Source organism: Salmo trutta, chromosome 18 (genome assembly GCF_901001165.1).
Source record: "Salmo trutta chromosome 18, fSalTru1.1, whole genome shotgun sequence".
NCBI lineage: Eukaryota > Metazoa > Chordata > Actinopteri > Salmoniformes > Salmonidae > Salmo > Salmo trutta.
The window spans coordinates 4,840,815-4,867,222 of record NC_042974.1 but is presented as its reverse complement, the minus strand read 5'-3'; the positions used below and the strand labels follow the sequence as shown (position 1 = coordinate 4,867,222).

Below are 26,408 nucleotides of genomic sequence, written 5' to 3'. Positions count from 1 at the left end.
AGTATAATAATTGTCCTTCCACCTCTAAATGTTCTTCTTCTTTTTAATACTGCCTTAACTATTCAGCTTCCTATAATCATTGTCATCCCATCACTAATAGTTGTTCTTGTTACTGTCTAGGTTCCACTGTAATTGCCCAGCTGGATATTTTGGCACCCTGTGTGACCTGGATATTAATGAGTGTGAAGTTTCACCTTGCCTTCACGAGGCCGTCTGTATCAACAAACCTGGAGGCTTCAAGTGTGTCTGTCGTCCTGGAAACGCAGGTAAAGATTATTTCATTTTAACCCTGCTGTCACCAAATTCTAAAAGCTACTTTCCCCGTTAGGGCCACCGTAGGACTCCTTTACCCCTCGGTGACAAAGAGATCAATGTGAGAGGGCTACAGCTTATCAGGACTGCGGTGGGTCTAGCTGGCTGCTTCATGATATCAGGACCATGGTGGGTCTAGCTGGCTGCTTCATGATATCAGGACTGCGGTGGGTCTAGCTGGCTGCTTCATGATATCAGGACCATGGTGGGTCTAGCTGGCTGCTTCATGATATCAGGACCATGGTGGGTCTAGCTGGCTGCTTCATGATATCAGGACCATGGTGGGACTAGCTGGCTACTTCATGATATCAGGACCGTATTGGGACTAGCTGGCTACTTCATGATATCAGGACCGTATTGGGACTAGCTGGCTACTTCATGATATCAGGACTGTATTGGGACTAGCTGGCTGCTACATGATATCAGGACCATGGTGGGTCTAGATGGCTGCTTCATGATATCAGGACCATGGTGGGTCTAGCTGGCTGCTTCATGATATCAGGACCATGGTGGGTCTAGCTGGCTGCTTCATGATATCATGGTGGGTCTAGATGGCTGCTTCATGATATCAGGACTGCGGTGGGTCTAGCTGGCTGCTTCATGATATCAGGACCATGGTGGGTCTAGCTGGCTGCTTCATGATATCAGAACCATGGTGTGTCTAGCTGGCTGCTTCATGATATCAGGACCATGGTGGGTCTAGCTGGCTGCTACATGATATCAGGACCATGGTGGGTATAGAAGATGGCTGCTTCATGATATCAGGACCATGGTGGGTCTAGCTGGCTGCTACATGATATCAGGACCATGGTGGGTCTAGATGGCTGCTTCATGATATCAGGACCATGGTGGGTCTAGCTGGCTGCGTCATGATATCAGGACCATGGTGGGTCTAGCTGGCTGCTTCATGATATCAGGACCGTGGTGGGTCTAGCTGGCTGCTTCATGATATCAGGACCATGGTGGGTCTAGCTGGCTGCTTCATGATATCAGGACCATGGTGGGTCTAGCTGGCTGCTTCATGATATCAGGACCGTGGTGGGTCTAGCTGGCTGCTTCATGATAACAGGACCATGGTGGGTCTAGCTGGCTGCTTCCTGATATCAGGACTGTATTGGGTCTAGCTGGCTGCTCCATGATATCAGGACCATGGTGGGTCTAGTTGGCTGCTTCATGATATCAGGACCATGGTGGGTCTAGATGGCTGCTTCATGATATCAGAACCATGGTGGGTCTAGCTGGCTGCTTTATGATATCAGGACCATGGTGGGTCTAGCTGGCTGCTTCATGATATCAGGACCATGGTGGGTATAGATGGCTGCTTCATGATATCAGGACCATGGTGGGTCTAGCTGGCTGCTTCATGATATCAGGACCATGGTGGGTATAGATGGCTGCTTCATGATATCAGGACCGTGGTGGGTCTAGCTGGCTGCTTCCTGATATCAGGACTGTATTGGGTCTAGCTGGCTGCTCCATGATATCAGGACCATGCTGGGTCTAGCTGACTGCTTCATGATATCAGGACCGTATTGGGACTAGCTGGCTACTTCATGATATCAGGACCGTATTGGGACTAGCTGGCTACTTCATGATATCAGGACCGTATTGGGACTAGCTGGCTGCTTTATGATATCAGGACCGTATTGGGACTAGCTGGCTACTTCATGATAGTCGGACACTGGAACTGGCTAAAACAAACCTTAAAGAGAAACTGTCTGCAGCACAATGGGTGATCATTTTAATGAATCGTATTGTACACACAGCACAGTTCCCTTAGATATAATGTTTCAAGAATGATAACAGGAGATAAATCCACAATACTTGTTTTAATCTAAAGGTAATCTGTCTTCAACTGTGTCTACATTCTGATGGTCTGTTATTTCATTAGGCTCTTTAGTTTCACCACTACATTCTGATGGTCTGTTATTTCATTAGGCTCTTTAGTGTCACCACTACATTCTGTTATTTCATTAGGCTCTTTAGTTTCACCATTACATTCTGTTGTTCTGTTTCATTAGGGCTCTTTAGTTTCACCACTACATTCTGTTGGTCTGTTGTTTCATTAGGGCTCTTTAATTTCACCACTACATTCTGTTATTTCATTAGGCTCTTTAGTTTCACCACTACATTCTGTTATTTCATTAGGGCTCTTTAATTTCACCACTACATTCTGTTATTTCATTAGGGCTCTTTAGTTTCACCATTACATTCTGTTGGTCTGTTTCATTAGGGCTCTTTAGTTTCACCACTACATTCTGTTGGTCTGTTATTTCTTTAGGCTCTTTAGTTTCACCATTACATTCTGTTATTTCATTAGGGCTCTTTAATTTCACCACTACATTCTGTTATTTCATTAGGGCTCTTTAGTTTCACCACTACATTCTGTTGGTCTGTTGTTTCATTAGGGCTCTTTAGTTTCACCACTACATTCTGTTATTTCATTAGGGCTCTTTAATTTCACCACTACATTCTGTTATTTCATTAGGCTCTTTAGTTTCACCATTACATTCTGTTATTTCATTAGGCTCTTTAGTTTCACCACTACATTCTGTTATTTCATTAGGCTCTTTAGTTTCACCACTACATTCTGTTGGTCTGTTATTTCTTTAGGCTCTTTAGTTTCACCATTACATTCTGTTATTTCATTAGGGCTCTTTAATTTCACCACTACATTCTGTTATTTCATTAGGGCTCTTTAGATTCACCACTACATTCTGTTATTTCATTAGGGCTCTTTAATTTCACCACTACATTCTGTTATTTCATTAGGGCTCTTTAATTTCACCACTACATTCTGTTATTTCATTAGGGCTCTTTAGTTTCACCACTACATTCTGTTATTTCATTAGGGCTCTTTAATTTCACCACTACATTCTGTTATTTCATTAGGCTCTTTAGTTTCACCATTACATTCTGTTATTTCATTAGGGCTCTTTAGTTTCACCATTACATTCTGTTATTTCATTAGGCTCTTTAATTTCACCACTACATTCTGATGGTCTGTTATTTCAATAGGGCTCTTTAGTTTCACCATGACATTCTGTTGTTTCATTAGGGCTCTTTAATTTCACCACTACATTCTGTTATTTCATTAGGGCTCTTTAGTTTCACCATTACATTCTGTTGTTTCATTAGGGCTCTTTAGTTTCACCACTACATTCTGTTATTTCATTAGGGCTCTTTAGTTTCACCACTACATTCTGTTATTTCATTAGGGCTCTTTAGTTTCACCACTACATTCTGTTGTTTCATTAGGCTCTTTAGTTTCACCATTACATTCTGTTATTTCATTAGGGCTCTTTAGTTTCTCCATTACATTCTGTTATTTCATTAGGGCTCTTTAATTTCACCACTACATTCTGTTATTTCATTAGGGCTCTTTAGTTTCACCATTACATTCTGTTGTTTCATTAGGGCTCTTTAGTTTCACCATTACATTCTGTTGTTTCATTAGGCTCTTTAGTTTCACCACTACATTCTGTTATTTCATTAGGCTCTTTAGTTTCACCATTACATTCTGTTATTTCATTAGGGCTCTTTAGTTTCACCACTACATTCTGTTGTTTCATTAGGCTCTTTAGTTTCACCATTACATTCTGTTGTTCTGTTTCATTAGGGCTCTTTAGTTTCACCACTACATTCTGTTGTTTCATTAGGGCTCTTTAGTTTCTCCACTACATTCTGTTGGTCTGTTGTTTCATTAGGGCTCTTTAATTTCACCACACTATTGTTGTTTTGCTCTGCTACCATCCATTCAGGACATGTTTTACACACAAGACACCTATATTGAGCTCTTTTTGTTAGAGGACCAATCTAATCCTGCTTCCTGTCAGCTGATTTTAAGATTAATTTCATTTGTCTTCTTCACTGTATCATCAATTTATCCTTTTCCAGTGGAAACAGGGGAGGGTGGAGGGGGAACTCTCTGAGGTATTGCCACTCTGGAGAGCAACAGAACAGCCTGATGTGCATGGCCCAATTCCCAACTGAAGATGCTTCTTTTATTCTTAGGCCCCTGTGCGCTCAGCCTCGGCTGCTTCCCAAATAACACTGTATTCCCTGTACGGTGCACTACTTTTGACCAGGGCCCTGGTCCAAAGTATTACACCATATAGGGAATAGGGTGCCATTTTGGATGCAACCATTGCACAAGTCATTACTTTCTCCCCTTCCCTCTAAGCTGGTCTGAGGAAACAGATAGTGTCTGCCCCAGGGAGCAGGGCCAGAGGATATATTTTGGATTGGTTCAACCAACCGACTTCAGCTTCCAAAGAAATATTTCCTCTAATAAGACATGTAACAGAACTTTTTCAAGAGAAGAGAGGGAACAAAAAAGTGAGTAAGTAAAAAAAGAGAGAAAAGAGGAAAGAATGGAAGAAAAACAGGAGATGAAAGAGTGGAAGGAAAACGAGAAGGATTTGGCAAAACGTTAATATGGCTTCGGTCTAGTGGTTGAATTGGCTGCTCGGGGGCTTGATCTAGGCACATAATGATTTGTAAATTGAAAATGTGTTTTTATGCAGCTGCTATAGTGTGTCATCTGCTCCCGCCAGTGAATACTGTAACTCATTGTGTCACTTTGATGCTATTATCAAATTTATTCTCATATTGCTTCGCTTCATCCATCAGGGATGGCAAAGCCCCTCTCCAAATGGGATGTCAACATTCATTCCAACTCGTTTCAACGGTTGACATGAAAATAAAGTCGTCAGGTGTTATAGCGAGGGGCTTTTACATTCATTTCAATACAGATTTATGGGAGAATAAATGGTGAAGTTTTCAGAATACATGCAAGCGTCAGAAATGTGTTGATGTAATGAATTTGGTTATCAGTAGGAAATTGCACATATGAGCAATATCATGCTCAAACTAAAACACATTTGGAATCTTATTTAGGTGAATCATCCACAGTGTGAGAAATATGCAACGAGGGATCTTAGATTTGGTATGCTATTTATGTTTTATTTTGTCAAAAGACAAAAGGATAGAATTGTTATTATACGTAAGGTAAAAAGTGAATTTCTGTCACGTTATAAAACTAATACAGAAGTCTGATTTAAAACACTATTCAAGGTCAGGTTGATAATTATGGCCCCATGCAATCCCCAAAACATTCCTGCATGGAATATCTTACCACCAGCACTGATGAAATAATTATTTGGTTGTGCAAACCACAGTTTGTCCAGGTGGGTGGTCTCAGATGATCCCGCAGGTGAAGAAGCCGGATGTGGCGGTCCTGGGCTGGTGTGATTACTTGTGGTTGTGAGGCCAGTTGGACATACTGCCATATTCTCTAAAATGAAGTTGGAGGCAGCTTATGGTAGAGAAATTAACATTCAATTCTCTGGCAACAGCATGCCAATTGCGCACTCCCTCAAAGTTGAGGCATCTGTGGCACTGTGTTGTGTGACAAAACTGCACATTTAGGAGTGGCCTTTTATTGTCCTTAGCACATGGTGCACTGATCATGCTGTTTGCTCAGCTTCTTGATTGTCTTGGCAAATTAGAAATGCTCACTGACAGGGATGTACTGTAGACAACTTTTAGTGTGTATGGAACGTTTCTGGAATCTTTTATTTCATCTCATGAAACATGGGACCAACACTTTACATGTTGCGTTTATATTTTTGTTTAGTATATACAGTACCAGTCAAAAGTTGACACACCTACTCATTCCAGGGTTTTTCTTTATTTTGACTATTTTCTACATTGTAGAACAATAGTGAAGACATCAAAGCTATGATAGAGGCACACTACCATAAAACACAGCCTGATTATGTCAACATGTATGGAATTGTTCCAAATGTATATTAACTATACATTTGTAATCATATTATATAAAGAGCCTCAACCTGCACTACCTTAACAGGGGTCTAGAGAGAAGATGATTAATAAATCTTGACACCTGGCTTTGTGAAAAATGAAGAGCAATACAGGAGACAGATTAAAAAGCTGTTATGATTCATCTCAATGCTAACCTTCTTAAAGGCTCTTACAGGAGAATCCATCTGAGAGAAACAAAAGAGAGACATTAAATAATAATCGTCCAGCTTCTATCCTCAATTACCTCTCGCAGCTGGAACTTTTTAAATCCACATAATTGTTCTATTCTATTCAGAGAGAGAAGAAAATAGGTTGTGAATGCCTGCTGAGAACAAGAGGATGGAGGATTACATGTAGAGTAGTGTGCAGGAGAAAAGGTACTTCCTCAAATAATACATACCTACAGGAGAAAATGTACTTCCTCATGTTGTAAAATAACATAACTACAGACTGGTCTATTGTGTAGTAGAACTGTCCTTATTATTAGACCTACTGATAAAACTGAAATTAAATATATTGTTACATTCCCCAGCAAGAAAACAAAATAATATCACTCAAACAGAAGGCATAACTAACAAAGTCACTGACAACAACCAAAATGAAACAGATGGGGTTTTAGGAGGGGTTCTGAAAGACACTCAATGAGGAACTCCACTGAAAGTTGACTAGCAACAACAACTGGACCTTAAAAGACAGCTACCATGAGTGCCCACTAAATTTGGCTAAGAAGAGGCAAACAAAATAAAAACCCACACCAAACTTAAAGACAGGAAGCAAACCAAAAAGGTGGCGCAAAACAAAATCAGGGAAATCGGACAGACTAGGGAGAGCCAACTAAAGGTGTTAACCATCTGCATCTTTCAAGACAACTGGAGCAGTGGGACAGCCACTCTTAAATAGCACCTAGGCCAGCACAGGTGTAACACATACTGACTAACGAGGTAACACCAATCTGTGCGCCCTACGTGCTAACGAACTATACGTGCTAAAGTCCAACCACAAAACATAAATGGAAAAACCAAAACCTGTAACAGTATACTGAACAGAAATATTAATGCAACATGTAAAGTGTTGGTCCCATGTTTCATGAGCTGAAATAAAAGATCCCAGACATTTTACATATGCACAAAAAGCTTATTTCTCTCAAATTGTTTGCACAAATTTGTTTACATCCCTGTTAGGGAGTATTTACTCTTTGCCAAGATAATCCATCCACCTGACAGGTGAGGCATATCAAGAAGCTGATTAAACAGCATAATCATTGCACAGGTGCACCTTGTGCTTGGGACAATAAAGGGCCACTCTAAAATGTGCAGTTTTGTCACACGACACAATGCCACAGATGACTCAAGTTTTGAGGGAGCGTGCAATTGGCATGCTGACTGCAGGAATGTCCACCAGAGATGTTTCCAGATAATTGAATGTTTATTTCTCTACCATAAGCCGCCTCAAGTAATTTTAGAGAATTTGGCAGTATGTCCAACCGGCCTCACAACCACAGGCCACGTGTAACCACGCCAGCCCAGGACCTCCACATCCGGCTTCTCCACCTGCGGGATCATCTGAGACCAGCCCCCTGGAAATCTGATGAAACTCTGGGTTTGCACAACCGAAGAATTTCTGCACAAACTGTTTGAAAAAAGTCTCAGGGAAGCTCATCTGCATGCTCGTCATACTCACCAAGGTCTTGACCTGACTGCAGTTCGGTGTCGTAACTGACTTCAGTGGGCAAATGCGCCGCCATCACCTCATGTTTCAGCATGATAATGCATGGCCCCATGTCGCAATAATCTGTACACAATTCCTGGAAGCTGAACATGTCCCAGTTGTTCCATGGCCTGCATACTCACCAGACATGTCACCCATTGAGCACGTTTGGGATGCTCTGGATTGACGGTTAGAACAGCGTGTTCCAGTTCCCACCAATATCCTGCAACTTTTCACAGTCATTAAATAGGAGTGGGACAACATTCCACAGGCCACAACCAACAGCCTGATCAACTCTATGTGAAAGAGATATGTCATGGTGAATGAGGCAAGTGGTGGTCACACCAGATACTGACTGTTTTTCTGATCCACATCCCTCATTTTTAAAGTATCTGTGACCAGCAGATGCATATCTGTATTCCCAATCATGTGAAATGCCTAGATCAGGCCCTAAATTTATTGAATTTATTGGAGTATGGAAATTGCCTTACTGTAATACATTTATCATATAAGGAAATTGACTGATTTCCTTATATGAACTGTGACTCAGTAAAATCTTTGAAATTGTTGCATGTTGCGTTTATATTTTTGTTCGGTGTGTGTGTGTATTGCTTTCATTGTATAGTTGACTATAATTACAAGACCACCATGTTTGGATTGATTCTTAAATGGAATTTGAGGAAATTGTTGTTCATGGATTTGTTCAACACACAATCACCCAGTCATTAACATGTCTTTACATCTAACAAAACAAGGGGAATCTACAAATACCCTCTGAGTTGTATTTACTGTATCAGCTCATTTACTGTGAAGCTCGTTTTTAATTTACAATAACATATTTTCAGCTGTAATTTGATTTAAACACAAGTTGTATACGTGGTCAGTAAAGTAGCAGGAATATCTCGTTGTGTTTATAGAAGGCTTGCTGAAGCAGAAATAAAGGACTCGTCCAAAATGTCATGTTATTCCCTATATAGTACACTACTTTTGAAGAAGTGCACTATATAGGGAATAGTGTGCCGTTTTGGGACGCAGACAAAGTCATTAAGACTGAACTAGCAGGTCAATATGGAGGGAATTGTCACTGGCTGCTCTGAATGAGCATATTGAGACTGTTTAATTACAACATGTTAATTATCTACATTATTCACATTCATTCATTTGTTAATTTATTAATTTATGTAGGCCTTCTGCAAAAGACAAACAAAAGAGATTTAGGCAGCAAGACAGAGCTGTAAGGTTATTCATAAGAACAGTTTTATAACAGAAGGTAATAGGGAGCATTTCTCCAGCCCCATCCCTCAGCGTTTAACCAAAACTGGGGCAAGGAGACGTTTTGTTATTGTTTCAACTGCAGATTGGCCCTTTAAGCATCGATTAATTGAAATTTGACCAGAGCCAGATGACACCCTATTCCCTATTTAGTAGGTTTGGGCCATGTCAACATTTGTCCTATTGTGATTATGTACCGATAAAACATTGTGATATAAGATGCTATCGCCCCCCTTTGATATATATACAAATAAATATATAAAAAAACAGCTTAAACGACAGTTGGGCGATAGAGCCAAATTGAATGCAACTGGATGAATCATGATGAAAGATAATGTTGTTGTAAGTCTGGGCAGAGGCTAATTGCAACCAATGGCACATATTTTCTAATATGCCTTTCTGGTGGAGGAGCAGAATAGGTCTCTGTCTGTCTGTCTGTCTGTCTGTCTGTCTGTCTGTCTGTCTGTCTGTCTGTCTGTCTGTCTGTCTGTCTGTCTGTCTGTCTGTCTGTCTGTCTGTCTGTCTGTCTGTCTGTCTGTCTGTCTGTCTGTCTGTCTGTCTGTCTGTCTGTCTGTCTGTCTGTCTGTCTGTCTGTCTGTCTGTCTGTCTGTCTGTCTGTCTGTCTGTCTGTCTGTCTGTCTGTCTGTCTGTCTGTCTGTCTGTCTGTCTGTCTGTCTGTCTGTCTGTCTGTCTGTCTGTCTGTCACGCACATGATGGAGCAGTGACTGTCTGACCAGGAACAGGCTGTCTTAACGTAGTGAGCTAGGTTATAGGACTACATCATGATGAGGAACAGACTGTATTAACGTAGTGAGCTAGGTTATAGGACTACATCATGATGAGGAACAGGCTGTCTTAACGTAGTGAGCTAGGTTATAGGACTACATCATGAGCTGGATAGAAGCAGTCTACAGTTTTCAGAACGGGATAATATTGCTTTATTTTCCTCAGAAAAATCTAGAATATTGTTTGTTCTATCTCTTATGAAGCTGTGATGGAGAATATCCTATGCCTAGGCTTAGGGCTGGGGTAGGTAACTAGATTCAGCCGCTGGCTTAGGCTATACACTTTCTGGTTATTTTTTTGCCCCAACAACTTTAGGACAACACCTTCGTGAACTAGAATACTTGGGAAATAAGCTGCTGTTCGTAACTTGAACATGTGTTAAAGCGTTTATAATAGACCTAGTAGAAGGGTAGGTTATTGACCATCTGTTATGATAGTTAAAGTGACACTCCAGTCTACTTTTTACCTCAAGTAACAGCTGATTTACATAACAAAAGACACATCTCAATAGGTGGTCCAGGTAAGTCATGACATAGTACAGAAAGGTGGGGGGGGCTTCCTCTTTTGTTCTCTATTGCTCCTCTATTGTTCCTCAAGCAAGGGGGAGGCCGATGACATCACGGATTCCCATCAGACCTACTCCTTGAAGCTAGCAGTTGTGTAAAAAAATTAACTATTTTGCTCAAAACATATTTTTTTACCCTTTAGTGTGTGTACTTTAGTGTATTTATACTTGCGATATCACTTTTTAACAGTAAAAGTAAAAAAATCACTGTAGGATGGAGTGTACGTTATAACAATGTTTTAGGCTATAGCCTAATGCCCATGCATTAGACAGAGAAAGAGAGAAACAATATTTTCTGACTGGACATGCTGCCTTGGTGGAATTCTCCGATGTCAGAGCAGCTTTCCCATCACTGTACCTGTACACAGTTAATCTGTAAATAGCACACCCAACTACCTCATCCCCATATTATTACTTACCCTCTTGCTCTTTTGCACCCCAGTATCTCTACTTGCACATCATCATCTGCACATCTGTCACTCCAGTATTAATTATAAATTGTTATTATTTTTGCCTCTAGGGCCTATTTATTGCCTATCTCCCTACTCTTCTACATTTGCACACACTGTACATAGATTTTTACATTTTTATTTTCTTTTGTGTTATTGACTGTACGTATGTTTATGTGTAACTCTGTGTTGTTGTTTTTGTTGCACTGCTTTGCTTTATCTTAACCAGGTCGCAGATGTAAATGACAACTTGTTCTAAATGGGCTTACCTGGTTAAATAAAGTTAAAATAAAAAGTCCTGCTATGTGCTGTCCTGCTGTGTGCTGTCCTGCTGTGTGCTGTCCTGCTGTCTGCTGTCCTGCTGTGTGCCTCCTGCTGCGTGCTGTCCTGCTGCATGCTGTCCTGCTGCGTGCTGTCCTGCTGCGTGCTGTCTTGCTGCGTGCTGTCCTGCTGCGTGCTGTCTTGCTGCGTGCTGTCCTGCTGTCGTGCTGTCCTGCTGTCGTGCTGTCTGCTGTCCTGCTGTCTGCTGTCCTGCTGCGTGCTGTCCTGCTGCGTGCTGTCCTGCTGTGTGCTGTCCTGCTACGTGCTGTCCTGCTGTGTGCTGTCCTGCTGTCTACTGTCCTGCTGTGCTGTGTACTGTCCTGCTGTCTTGCTCTGCTGTGTACCGTCCTGCTGTCCTGATGTGTACTGTCCTGCTGTCTTGCTCTGCTGTGTACCGTCCTGCTGTGTGCTGTCTACTGTCCTGCTGTGCTGTGTGCTGTCTGCTGTCCTGCTGCGTGCTGTCCTGCTGCGTGCTGTCCTGCTGCGTGCTGTCCTGCTGCGTGCTGTCCTGCTGTCCTGCTGTCTACTGTCCTGCTATGCTGTGTACTGTCCTGCTGTCTTGCTCTGCTGTGTACCGTCCTGCTGTCCTGCTGTGTGCTGTCCTGATGTGTACTGTCCTGCTGTGCTGTGTACTGTCCTGCTACGTGCTGTCCTGCTGTGTGCTGTCCTGCTGTGTACTGTCCTGCTGTCCTGCTGTCCTGCTCTGCTGTGTACCATCCTGCTGTGTGCTGTCCTGATGTGTGCTGTCCTGCTGTCCTGATGTGTACTGTCCTGCTGTCTTGCTCTGCTGTGTACCATCCTGCTGTCCTGCTGTGTGCTGTCCTGATGTGTACTGTCCTGCTGTGCTGTGTACTGTCCTGCTACGTGCTGTCCTGCTGTGTGCTGTCCTGCTGTGTGCTGTCCTGCTGTGTACCGTCCTGCTGTGTGCTGTCCTGCTGTGTACCGTCCTGCTGTGTACCGTCCTGCTGTGTACCGTCCTGCTGTGTGCTGTCCTGATGTGTGCTGTCCTGATGTGTGCTGTCCTGATGTGTGCTGTCCTGATGTGTGCCGTCCTGCTGTGTGCTGTCCTGCTGTGTGCCGTCCTGCTGTGTACTGTCCTGATGTGTGCTGTCCTGATGTGTGCTGTCCTGCTGTCTACTGTCCTGCTGTGCGTTGCGAGACTTTACTTTGTGGCGCCAGTCAAGTTCAAATAGACTAAACCGTTGTTTGTCACATCACGATGTCATCACCGTCGACGATGGCAGAATTTTTTTTTTTACAATTTAATTAAAAATGAAAAACTGAAATCTCTTGAGTCTAAGTTTTCAGGAGTAAATATTTGCTTTACAAGTCACAAAGTAAGTTGCATGGACTCACATGAGTTTTGAATGCCTACCTCATCTCTGTACCCCACACATACAATTATCTGTAGGGTCCCTCAGTCCAGCAGTGAATTTCAAACACAGATTCAACCACAAAGACCAGGGAGGTTTTCCAATGCCTCACAAAGAAGGGCACCTATTGGTAGATGGGTAAATAAAAGCAGAGATTGAATATCCCTTTGAGCATGGTGAAGTTATAAATTACACTTTGGATGGTGTATCAATACACCCAGTCACTACAAAGATACAGGCATCCTTCCCAACTCAGTTGCAGGACAGGAAGGAATCCGCTCAGGGATTTCACCATGAAGCCATTGGTAAGTTTTTAAAACAGTTATAGCGTTTAACGGCTGTGATAGGAGAAAACTGCGGGTGGATCAACAACATTGTAGTTATTCCACAATACTAACCTAAATGACAGAGTGAAAAGAAGGAAGCTTGTACAGATTAAACATTTTCCAAAACATGCATCCTGTTTGCAACAAGGCACTAAAGTAATACTGCAAGAAATATGGCAAAGCAATTCACATTTTGTCCTGAATACAAAGTTATGTTTGGGTCAAATCAATGCAACACATTACTGAGTACCACTCTCCATATGTTCAAGCATAGTGGTGGCTGCATCATGTTATGGGTATGCTTGTAATCGTTAAGGACTGGGGAGTTGTTCAGGATAAAAAAGAAACGGAATGGAGCCAAGCACAGACAAAATCCTACAGTAAAACCTGTTTCAGTCTGCTATCCACCAAACACTGGGAGATGAATTCACCTTTCAGTAGGACAATAATCTAAAACACAAGGCCAAATCTACTCTATTTTTTATCCATTTGGAATTCAGGCTGTAACACAACAAACAGTGGAATAAATCCAGGGGTGTGATTCTTTTCTGAAGGCACTGTATATAGTGCACTAGTTTTTATTGGACCCTGGGCAAAAGTAGTGCACTATATAGAGAATAGAGTGCCATTTGGGACATAGTCCATGATATATTCCTATAGTCCTGAAATTATCCAATTATCCATCTATAGAGACCATTGTTATTTACCACAGACCAGGGACCCCCCTTGATAATCCATCTATTTTTGACCACTGTTATTTACTACAGACCTCGAACCCCCCTTGATAATCCATCTATAGAGACCATTGTTATTTACTACAGACCAGGGACCCCCCATGATAATCCATCTCTAGAGACCGTTGTTATTTGGGTCAACATCATTAGTAGCATGCTCCCTGAGTGCTACTGTAGATGACATCAGCACAATGCTACAGTACAGATTCCCTAGTCAGCAGCACATTGTTGAATGGTGATCTATATTCTCCACCTCTTGCTACAGTAAAGCAGGGCTTTAAGTTTTCCTTATGTACTGGACATACCTGAGTTCAAATACTACTTGAAGTCTTTAAAATACTTAAAGTGTTTGCTGTAGTCTGCCGTGAGTGCCGGGTGGGTGTGGTTTGGGAGTGCCAGATGGGTGGGGTTTGCAGTTTTGCGGTTATGATATTCGTTTCGTTGTGCCAGGCAAGCTCAATCAAATCAAATAGTTTTTGTCACATGCTTCGTAAACAACAGGTGGACTAACAGTGAAATGCTGACTGACAGGTCCTTCCCAACAATACAGAGATAAACAACAGGTGGACTAACAGTGAAATGCTGACTGACGGGTCCTTCCCAACAATACAGAGATAAACAACAGGTGGACTAACAGTGAAATGCTGACTGACAGGTCCTTCCCAACAATACAGAGATAAACAACAGGTGGACTAACAGTGAAATGCTGACTGACAGGTCCTTCCCAACAATACAGAGAGAAACAACAGGTGGACTAACAGTGAAATGCTGACTGACGGGTCCTTCCCAACAATACAGAGATAAACAACAGGTGGACTAACAGTGAAATGCTGACTGACGGGTCCTTCCCAACAATACAGAGATAAACAACAGGTGGACTAACAGTGAAATGCTGACTGACAGGTCCTTCCCAACAATACAGAGATAAACAACAGGTGGACTAACAGTGAAATGCTGACTGACGGGTCCTTCCCAACAATACAGAGATAAACAACAGGTGGACTAACAGTGAAATGCTGACTGACAGGTCCTTCCCAACAATACAGAGAGAAACAACAGGTGGACTAACAGTGAAATGCTGACTGACAGGTCCTTCCCAACAATACAGAGATAAACAACAGGTGGACTAACAGTGAAATGCTGACTGACGGGTCCTTCCCAACAATACAGAGAGAAACAACAGGTGGACTAACAGTGAAATGCTGACTGACGGGTCCTTCCCAACAATACAGAGATAAACAACAGGTGGACTAACAGTGAAATGCTGACTGACAGGTCCTTCCCAACAATACAGAGATAAACAACAGGTGGACTAACAGTGAAATGCTGACTGACAGGTCCTTCCCAACAATACAGAGATAAACAACAGGTGGACTAACAGTGAAATGCTGACTGACAGGTCCTTCCCAACAATACAGAGATAAACAACAGGTGGACTAACAGTGAAATGCTGACTGACAGGTCCTTCCCAACAATACAGAGATAAACAACAGGTGGACTAACAGTGAAATGCTGACTGACAGGTCCTTCCCAACAATACAGAGATAAACAACAGGTGGACTAACAGTGAAATGCTGACTGACGGGTCCTTCCCAACAATACAGAGATAAACAACAGGTGGACTAACAGTGAAATGCTGACTGACAGGTCCTTCCCAACAATACAGAGATAAACAACAGGTGGACTAACAGTGAAATGCTGACTGACAGGTCCTTCCCAACAATACAGAGAGAAACAACAGGTGGACTAACAGTGAAATGCTGACTGACGGGTCCTTCCCAACAATACAGAGAGAAACAACAGGTGGACTAACAGTGAAATGCTGACTGACGGGTCCTTCCCAACAATACAGAGATAAACAACAGGTGGACTAACAGTGAAATGCTGACTGACAGGTCCTTCCCAACAATACAGAGATAAACAACAGGTGGACTAACAGTGAAATGCTGACTGACAGGTCCTTCCCAACAATACAGAGAGAAAGAAAATAGAGAAATAATTGAAAAGTAAAACACGTAATAATAAATAACAATCGTGCACAGATAATGTTTTTAATATTATTTCAAATAGTATTTGATCCCAGGTGTGGTACTGAATGGCTGTGTGCAGTCGTTAATGGGATTTCCACGTGTCAGCAACTGTATTAGACAGTGATAATGTGTTTTCACAATTACATTCACCCAAGTGAAGACAGGTCGCGAGGACTGTTCCTCTGACTATCTAATCAGATGATGGTAACAGTGTGGAGGAAGACGTATTATTGCAGGAGTGAAGACACCTATAGATCTGTGGTTATACAGTGACTGGTGCCACCTTTACTGTGAGGTGAACAACAATATGTAACACAGGATTAGATATTGCACATTCTATCCACTGTATATGCTGCAACCTAATGCAACAAACATAACATACATAATGTAATGTATGCCGTACTACACAATGCAAACATGCAAGACTTTAAGGAAGCAGTCATCTCTCTTCACCTACACTTGTGTCTGTCTTATTGCCATTATTGAAAAACCTTGACTATTTCTGCTACAAGTACAGTCATTGAAGCGAGAGAGTGTTCACCCTGTATTGATTCAATGTATTGAGGTGCATCTAAACTCAAATCAATTATTTAACCAGCCATTCACCTCTTTCCATGATGGAGAACTCACAGTAAACATGTATTGTGTTGTTACTTGTTCATATTCTAAGTGCTGTATGGTATAATATATATAATGTGTTTTCTATGTTAATATATGTCATTCCTTCCCAGGGACGTGGTGTGAACTGAGCATTGACGAGTGTGTGTCGAACCCGTGCCAAAACGGCGGGAGCTGCGTGGATGGTCCCAATCGATATCAGTGCTTATGTGCTGGAGGCTTCATGGGTTTCCACTGCGAGACCAACACTGATGAATGCATGTCAGGTCCCTGTCTTCATGGGAGGTAACCAACGGAAGCATTCATTACCAGTAAAACTGTTAGTGCTTCTCCTGCTGAATATAAAACCTCAGTCCAGGGTAGGAGATGTGTGTTGTTTATAAAAACTGTAAATAAAGTGGTTGTTTTTTTAAAGGGGAAAAAAGGAAAATGGTTGCGGAAATGGAGACTAGAAATGGTGTGTAATGGTGTGAAATGGTGTGTAATGGTGTGTAATGGTGTGTAATGTATAAGAGTGGGAAATAGGGCTTGTGTACTGTACACACTTTGTACCTACTATATGTCCGTTTGACCTCAATTACCTCAATTTACATTCCCATGATAGGGAAATAGTGATTTCAGATATTTGCCTTCTCTCAGTGTTTAGCCTTTTAATATACTAGAGGCCTAGACCCGAGTGGGACCTGGGGCTTGGCAACGCCATATAGGCCTGTTTTGTTATGTTATGTTTCTCTCTTATCTTCCCAGGTGCATTGATGGAGTGGATGTGTATTACTGCCAGTGTGAATTGGGATGGACTGGTGCCAGATGTGAAATGAACATTGATGTGAGTTGAGCTGAATGCTAGTTGGGTAAAGTTGGGTAAAACCATCTGGTAAAACCAACCTGTATAGGACTCATCATTACATAACATGGTCTCATTACAATATGTTCAAATAGTGTCATTTCGCTAAACATTGTAGTTATATTTCAGCCAAACTGACAAATTAGTTATTTGTAATTAACAATGACCTATGACTTATATTTCACTATAGTGACATAAATTAGTGTCATTTCACTATGGACACACGTTTTATATTTTGTAATAGTGACTGTGCATCACATCTCATTATTGTACAACATTCCAAAACATGCAAACCAGGAAGATCCAGATGATTAGTCTCCATTCTAATCAGACCAGAGCTGCTCCAGTGTGCCGTCTCTCCCCTTTCCCCATCCACAAGCCACATCGATTCTCCTACAGCATAAGTCAATTGAGCTACATGATCATGTAAGCATTGTATAAATACCTGATTAAAAGGAATCGCCTCACCCTAATCCCTAATTGATTTTAATACCCAGCCCAGCTTCAGTAGGCCTCCAGAGAGAGCGCTGGGCTGATAGAATAGAATGCTAAGGCAGCTGGAATGTCTCTCTGAGGTTCCGCTCTGGAATGCACAATCAGAGGCTCTTATTGTCTCGGTTTAAAGACCCCATTCTAATCTACAATTCTGCACATACTCTTTTAACTCATCATCCATCATAGTCAATTATGGATTTTAACAGTCATGTTTTCATATACAGGCCTATGTATTCATATTCAAGTCATTCTCTTACGATATTCTGTTTATCTATATATCTGTGTTAGTACCACCATGCAGTTGTGGATATTTAAAGTTACTATATTCGTTCAGAGTAAGAGTGCTAATCTAGGATCATGTAATATCAATATTATGATCTTGAAAGGCAAAAGTAAACTGATCCTACATCAGCACTTCTACTCTGAGACACGTTATAAATACAGGCCCTGGTCTCGTGTTTTACATGATGCTTTTTCCCCATCTACAGGAGTGTTCTTCCAGTCCGTGTCTGAATGGTGGCTCCTGTGTGGACTTGGTTGATAAATATGCGTGTTTCTGTCTGGATGGATACACTGGAAAGAACTGTGACATTGACATAGACATCTGTCTAGAAACCCCCATCAATGTCACCCTGTGTTTAAATGGAGGGACTTGTCTCGATGGCCAAGGCTCCAATTTCACCTGCAGGTCAGTGAATCTACATACATATCAATATCAATATATATACATACCTGTATATAATATGTACATGTAGAAACTTGGATTATTTTATATATATTTTTCAAATAATACAATATATTACAGTATTATAGCACCTCAAACATTTACCTGTTTGGATACACAGATTTTTGCTCCAAGGACTCATTTTAATAACAAATTACAGAGCCTGATACCTGTCGGCTGTAAGTGAAGTAATACAACATTATCCAGTGTTATGATATGCATGTTTTGACACAGTCTCTGTATTATGAGTTGAATTAAACCACCGCCTCCAATCAGACTAAAGTCACGCTGCCCCCTCATCTCTCAGATTGACATGCATCTGATTGGTTTAATATCAGGTTGCCACAGCAACAGAACCATGTCATGTCATTTCCTATTAACACGCTCTCCCTCCCCTGTGTGATGGATGAAGTCTAGCTCAATCAGTGGAGTCTGGTCTCACTTTAAATCAGAGGACTGTTCATAGTAATGACTGGACTGGAATTAATGAAACACTACTAAACACATCAAACACAATGGTTTCCATGTGTTTGTTACCGTTCCATTGATTCCAGTCCAGCCATTGCTATGAGCCGTCCTCCCTCCCTTCACATTGTGAATATAGCCAGACACTGCACTGCAGTAATAGGGTGTAGATTTGCCACAGCGTGGGTCCCCTCGACGTCTTGCTGTTAATTACATTGTCTTAGCTGTAGCACATATGCTCAGGTTCAGGGCCATAAGTCACTGTGGTCTAGTGTAAAGACAGAGGGCCGCATCCCAAACAGTACCCTAGTCCCTACATCTTCTGACCAGAGCCCTATGAGTCCTGTAGTGCACTGTAAAGGGAACAGCCATTTGGGACACAGACAGAGAAGGGCTGCCTGCCTGCTGCAGTAATGTTTAGTCTGTTATCAACAGTTGGAGGACAGTTGGGTGTCATGCTGCAGCATCTGGCTCTGTATACTCAATTATAATTCAATGTTTATTTTTTGTGAAACGAATGCTGAAGTTGTATGCATATGCTTTACTGTCCGTATGCTAGGTTTTCTTTTTGGTTAACAAATGCTGCATTGTTATGGGTATGCAGTATATGCCATATGTTGAAGTGAATTTGAAGAAGGCGTGTTTTATTGTCTCCATTTCCTTGGTGACAAGTCACATGTCAATCTAATGTCTCTTTAACACGAAATGACACAATGTATTGTAATCCTAAACTGTACGTGAGGGAATAACACTCTTTCTCATTAGATAATGGATACAAGCATGGATGTTATAGGTTGCAACCAGCGACAGACTGCATGCAGTTCAGTCCATTTGGTATATAGAGATCCATCCAATATTATGCGTGGTGTCAGGATTGCAACAGATTGGATGGTTGAATGGGATGTCTGGATTTGATGGCAATTCAACCAGCCTCGGGGACAAGCAGCATGGAGACAGTTTAAATTGCAGTTCCATTTCCTAGCTTGGTAACGGTTGGATGTTGGTTCTGTTTCAAACGGCACCCTATTCCCTTTATAGTGCACTATATTTGACCAAAACCCTATGGGGCTCAGGTAGGTAATAGGGTGCCATTTGGGACGCAGATAGTGTCTCCTTGAAGTAAGACATCCGTTGTCAATCTGCTGGTGTCTCCAGAGATCTGAGGAGTCCTGTACGAATGCATTTCAGACACATTATTAGAATACCCATGGACATGAATAGGACCTTGGATGGTGAGAATGCATTCTAGAGATTGTTACTTTATGTTGTGTGTAGTAAAACTGCTTTTCCCCCCAAACTATCACTGTCAATACTGCAGAGAAGTCTAGACCAGTTATATGCTACTTATATGCCACTGCTATACTGAATATGGTAACACTTTACTTTACACCCAGCGTCATAACTATGTCATAATATGCCATAACAGCTGACACAACTTGTCATAACCTGTTATAATATGGTCATAACACTGTCATGACACATATTTAGACTGTTGTGACATATATTGAGTTATTTTATGGCTGGTTATGACACCTACATAAGAGTGTTAAAACCCACAAAACAATACATTCCATTACACCATAGCCTACTCTTCAAAGGTATGTTTATGTTATATATTTTATTTTTAATTGACCATATTAAAGTATCATTGTAATTGTGCAAACATTGATGCCGGACATGCACCTACACCAATGCTCTGTTACTGAAGACTGGGATGAATGCAGGAGCAGATTTCAGGAGCAGGACAAGACACCCTCTTTTAGACTGATGACTGACATAAGGTTATGTACATGACAGGCCTATCTGGTTTATATGATTATGATGGTCATAATGCTTCTTGACAGTGTCATATAGTCTGTTTTCTTAGTCTAAGTAAAGTGACACAGGATGTTCATAATGCTACATGACAGGGAAATAAAGTGTATTTTCTACAAATTATTTCAAATATGATGCAGCATCTGGCTCTGTATACTTCTTGTTTTTAGCTGATAGGAGTGGAAGCCGGTGGGTTCGTCTGCTGCAAAAGCCCATCAGTGACAAAGACTGAGGAGCTGTGCATTCTGAGATGTCTTTCTGCCCACCACTGTCATACTGTGCCTTTATCTGCCTGTATGTGGCCCGCCTATTAGCTTGCACCATTCTTGCTATTCTCCTTTGACCTCTCATCAACAAGCTGTTTTTTTGCCCACAGGCCTGCCGCTGACTGGATGGTTTTTGTTTGTCACACCATTCTCAGTAAACCCTAGACACTGTCGCGCATGAAAAGCCAAGGTGGCCGGCCGTTTCTGACATACTAGAACTGGTATGCCTGGCATCGACGATCATACCGAGCTCAAAGTCGCTTAGGTCACTCGTTTTTCCCATTCTAACGATCACTCGAACAGAAACTGGATGTCTCGATGCCTGTCTGACTGTTTTATATAGCAGACCATGGCCACGTGACTCACTGTCTGTAGGAGCGAACCATTTTGGTGAATGGGTGGTGTACCTAATAAACTGTTAATATTGTCTTCCTAGTAATTGTTAATTATTAATCATTCCGTGATGATAAGTAATGGTAAAAAGATATCAACAACAACGTGTCCATTCTGTTTCTTCTACTGAAGACTGTAGTACTGTTTTAATGTTATTTTAGAAAAAGATACACAACTTTCTTATTGTAAAACAAATATTGAATCTTTATTTTACTTTGGTTAAAAAAAATATATAAAGTGAATGTATATGTGTTCTCTATATGTGATTAGTAAAAATAAAGAAAAATCATTGAAAGAGTAGGTGTGTCCAAACTTTTGACTGGTACTGTATGTTATATGTGTTATTTACAGTACCAGTCAAATGTTTGCACAAACCTACTCATTCAAGGATTTTTCATTTATTGTTGAATAATAGTGAATACATCAAAACTATGAAATAACACATATGGAATCATGTTGTAACCAAAAAAGTGTTAAACAAATCAAATATATTTTAGATTTTAGATTCTTCAAAGTAGCCACACTTTGCCTTGATGACAGCTTTGCACACTCTTGGCATTCTCTCAACCAGCTTCACCTGGAATGCTTTTCCAACAGTCTTAAAGGAGTTCCCACATATGCTGAACACTTGTTAGCTGCTTTTCCTTCACTCTGCGGTCCAACTCATCCCAAACCATCTCAATTGTGTTGAGGTTGGGTGATTGTGGAGGCCAGGTCATCTGATGCAGCACTCCATCACTCTCTTTCTTGGTCAAATAGCCCTGTATGTTATATGTGTTATATGAGAGCATCCTGACCGGTTGCATCACCGCCTGGTATGGCAACTGCTCAGCATCTGAACGTAAGGCGCTACAGAGGGTAGTGCGAATGGCCCAGTACATCACTGGGGCCAAGCTTCCTGCCATCCAGGACCTATATAATAGGCGGTGTCAGAGGAAAGCCCATAAAATTGTCAGAGACTCAGTCACCCAAGTTATAGACTGTTTTCTCTGCTACCGCACGGCAAGCGGTACCGGAGCGCCAAGTCTAAGACCAAAGGCTCCTCAACAGCTTCTACCCCCAAGCCATTAGACTGCTGAACGATTAATAAAACCGCCACTGGACAATTTACATTGACCCCCCCTTGTACACTGCTGCTACTCACTGTTTGTTTGTTACCTATGCATAGTCACTTCGCCCCCACCTACATGTACAGATTACTTCAACTAGCCTGTACCCCAGCACACTGACTTGGTACCGGTGCCCGTTGTATATAGCCTCATTATTTTATTGTGTTACTTTTTATTTTAGTCCAGTTGGTAATATTTTCTTCTTCTTGATCTGGTTAAGGGCTTATAAGTAAGCATTTCACGGTAAAGTCTACACTTGTTGTATTCGGCGCATGTGACAAGTAAAGTTTGATTTGATATGTTAAATGACATCTATGCAATATCCTTGTCTTCTCCCAGTTGTCCAGCAGGTTTCATAGGGGACTTCTGTGAGATGGACGTTAATGAATGCTGTTCAGATCCATGTCTCCACGGGGCAATCTGCCGAGACCTGCTTAACGGATACCTCTGCCACTGCAGGGCAGGTGAGTACATTAACTAAGATTGGTAACAGTTATAATGCATTACAAGGTGGTTATAATGAAGCAATAAGGCCCAAGGGGGTGTGGTATATGGCCAATATACCACGGCTAAGGGCTGATCTTATGACGACGCAACGTGGAGTGTCTGGATACAGCCCTTAGCTGTGGTATATTGGTCATATATCACAACGTGGAGTGTCTGGACACAGCCCTTAGCTGTGGTATATTGGTCATATATCACAACGTGGAGTGTCTGGATACAGCCCTTAGCTGTGGTATATTGGTCATATATCACAACGTGGAGGTGCCTGGATACAGCCTTAGCCGCGGTACAGTATATTGGCCATATATCACAACGTGGAGTGCCTGGATACAGCCCTTAGCCGCGGTACAGTATATTGGCCATATATCACAACGTGGAGTGCCTGGATACAGCCCTTAGCCGCGGTACAGTATATTGGCCATATACTGTACTGTACCACAAACCCCCCCATTGGCCTTGTTGCTATTATAAACTGGTTACCAACATAAACAAGTAAGTTTGTTCTAATACCCATGGCCTATTGTCTGGATATACCACAACATTCAGCCAATCAGCATTCAGAGCTCTAACTACCCAGTTTATAATGCATTCTATGACCTGGTTCATGGCTACCTCTGCCACTTCAGGGCAGGTAGTCACTATACAACAACTAAGATCGGGGGTGCAACTCAATAGTAGGAAGGTGTTCCTAAAGTTTTGTACACTCAGTGTATATATTAATGTTATATGAAATATATACCTGGTTAACGCTACCGCCTCTAACTGCAGGGTAGGTAAGTTACTGGAATGTAGATTGGTTACAATAAGTCACTGGACATGGACACAGATCGGCTTTATCGCTATTCTAGCAGGCCTATGTGTTGCAGAATACTGAGTGTTGTACAATGATGATTGACATTATCAATCATTTTTTTATGATTCAAAGCAAATCAGTTTTTCATCTCACAGTAAATTCAGATAACAGGCCTAGATCTCTTGCAAAAACATGCTGCAATAGATTATAAATCATTTTCTTCCCACTTTTAATTATTTATGGTGAAGAGCTAACACAGCATCTCTTCAGGTTGTGGGTGGATCAATACTTGTATCTTGCTTACAGCTAACGCATTAATTTGACATTTTTACACTTTAGTCATTTAGCAGACAGATCTGTGTCTGCACCATGTGCCTCCACTACTGGTGTCCACCAGGGCTCAGATCTGCCGCTTGACAGTACCACAGCTTACAGTGTAGTGGGCAGTACACAGTTGAAGACAGAAGTTTACATACACCTTAGCCAAATACATTTAAACTCCGTTTTTTCACAATTCCTGACATTTAATCCTAGTAAAATTCCCTGTCTTAGGTCAGTTAGGATCACCACTTTATTTTAAGAATGTGAAATGTCAGAATAATAGTAGAGAGAATGATTTATTTCAGCTTTAATTACTTTCATCACATTCCCATTGGGTCAGAAGTTTACATAAATTCAATTAGTGTTTGGTGGCATTGCCTTTAAATTATTTCACTTGGGTCAAACATTTCAGGTAGCCATCCACAAACATCCTACAATAAGTTGGGTGAATTTTGGCCCATTCCCCCTGACAGAGCTGGTGTAACTGAGTCAGTCAGGTTCGTAAGCTTCCTTAATCGCACACACTTTTAAAGTTCTGCCCACACATTTTCTATAGGATTGAGGTCAGGGCTTTGTGATGGCCACTCCAATACCTTGACTTTGTTGTCCTTAAGCAATTTTGCCACAACTTTGGAAGTATGCTTGGGGTCATTATCCATTGTCCATTTGCGATCAAGCTTAATCTTCTTGACTGATGTCTTGAGATGTTGCTTCAATATATCCACATAATTTTCCTCCCTCATGATGCCATCTATTTTGTGAAGTACACCAGTCCCTCCTGCAGAAAAGCACCCCCACAACATGATGCTGCCACCCCCGTGCTTCACAGTTGGGATGGTGTTCTTCGGCTTGCAAGCCTCCCCTTTTTCCTCCAAAAATAACAATGATCATTATGGCCAAACAGTTCTGTTTTTGTTTCATCAGATCAGAGGACATTTCTCCAAAAAAGTACAATCTTTGTCCCCATGTGCAGTTGCAAACCGTAGTATGGCTTTTTATATGGCGGTTTTGGAGCAGTGGCTTCTTCCTTGCTGAGCGGCCTTTCAGGTTATGTCGATATAGGACTCGTTTTACTGTGGATATAGATACTTTTGTGCCTGTTTCCTCTAGCATCTTCACAAGGTCCTTTGCTGTTGTTCTGGGATTGATTTGCACTTTTCACACCAAAGTACGTTCATCTCTAGGAGACAGAACGCTTCTCCTTCCTGAGCGGTATGACGGCTGCGTGGTCCCATGGTGTTTATACTTGCGTACTATTGTTTGTACAGATGAACGTGGTACCTTCAGCTGTTTGGAAATTGCTCCCAAGGATGAACTAGTTCTACTTTTTTTTCTGAGTTCTTGGCTGATTTATTTTGATTTTCCCATGATGTCAAGCAAAGAGGCACTGAGTTTGAAGGTAGGCCTTGAAATACATCCACAGGTACACCTCCAATTGACTCAAATGATGTCAATTAGCCTATCAGAACCTTCTAAAGCCATGACATAATTTTCTGGAATTTTCCAAGCTGTTTAAAGGCACAGACAACTTAGTGAATGTAAACTTCTGACCCACTGGTATTGCAGTACAGTGAATTATAAGTGAAATAATCTGTCTGTAAACAATTGTTGGAAAAATTACTTGTGTCATGCACAAAGTAGATGTCCTAACTGACTTGCCAAAACTGTAGTTTGTTAACAAGAAATTTGTGGAGTGGTTGAAAAATGAGTTTTAATGACTCCAACCTAAGTGTATGTAAACTTCCGACTTCAACTGTATGTGTATATACAGTGTACATGATATTATAAATACCTCATTTGATTTGTAATTAGATTAAGCAATTAGCCTATTAAAATGTTTATCTGACTCCAAAAGAGAATTAAAATATACACGTAAGCATTAGGCAATGAGTTGATGTAGACTAGCAAGAATGGATTCACATACAAGGCATTACATTTAAGAAACAAGCATTATAAAGCATTATTCCAAGCCTATAGACACTAAGGTTAACTTACAGGACAAAGCATGAACAAAGAGATGCTTATTAGACCAGAGGCCTAGAAGCCTAAGAAATGAGAATTGATCATTCAACCTTCCTCCATGGACTGGATACAGGATAAAGACAGAAAGAACAAAAGCATTTAATTCCATTTATAACATATGAAGGTGCAACCCTTCCAACCCAAAACCAACTACTTTTGACCAATCAAACGATACTAAGTTTACAGTGTAACCTGACCACCAAGGCCCAATCTCCACAGGGTGTCAAAGCATCTTGTGTGGGGGATGAGACCAATGTAAATAAGACAGAATTCCTGAGAGGATCATACAACCTTTTTGCATAGAGTAATTCAGAGTTCACCCTGTACAGATACAGTTA

General features: G+C 41.4%; 1 protein-coding gene across 1 annotated transcript in view; it reads left to right on the top strand.

Annotated features, from left to right (window-relative positions):
* LOC115153628 (protein eyes shut homolog) overlaps nt 1-26,408 on the top strand; it is a 220,383-nt gene that overhangs the window by 190,097 nt on the left and 3,878 nt on the right. The window contains exons 27-31 of the mRNA XM_029699265.1: nt 121-266; nt 16,433-16,604; nt 17,067-17,145; nt 18,147-18,346; nt 22,770-22,894. Of these exons, the coding sequence (XP_029555125.1) occupies nt 121-266; nt 16,433-16,604; nt 17,067-17,145; nt 18,147-18,346; nt 22,770-22,894 (722 nt within the window). The remainder of the gene's footprint in view (nt 1-120; nt 267-16,432; nt 16,605-17,066; nt 17,146-18,146; nt 18,347-22,769; nt 22,895-26,408) is intronic.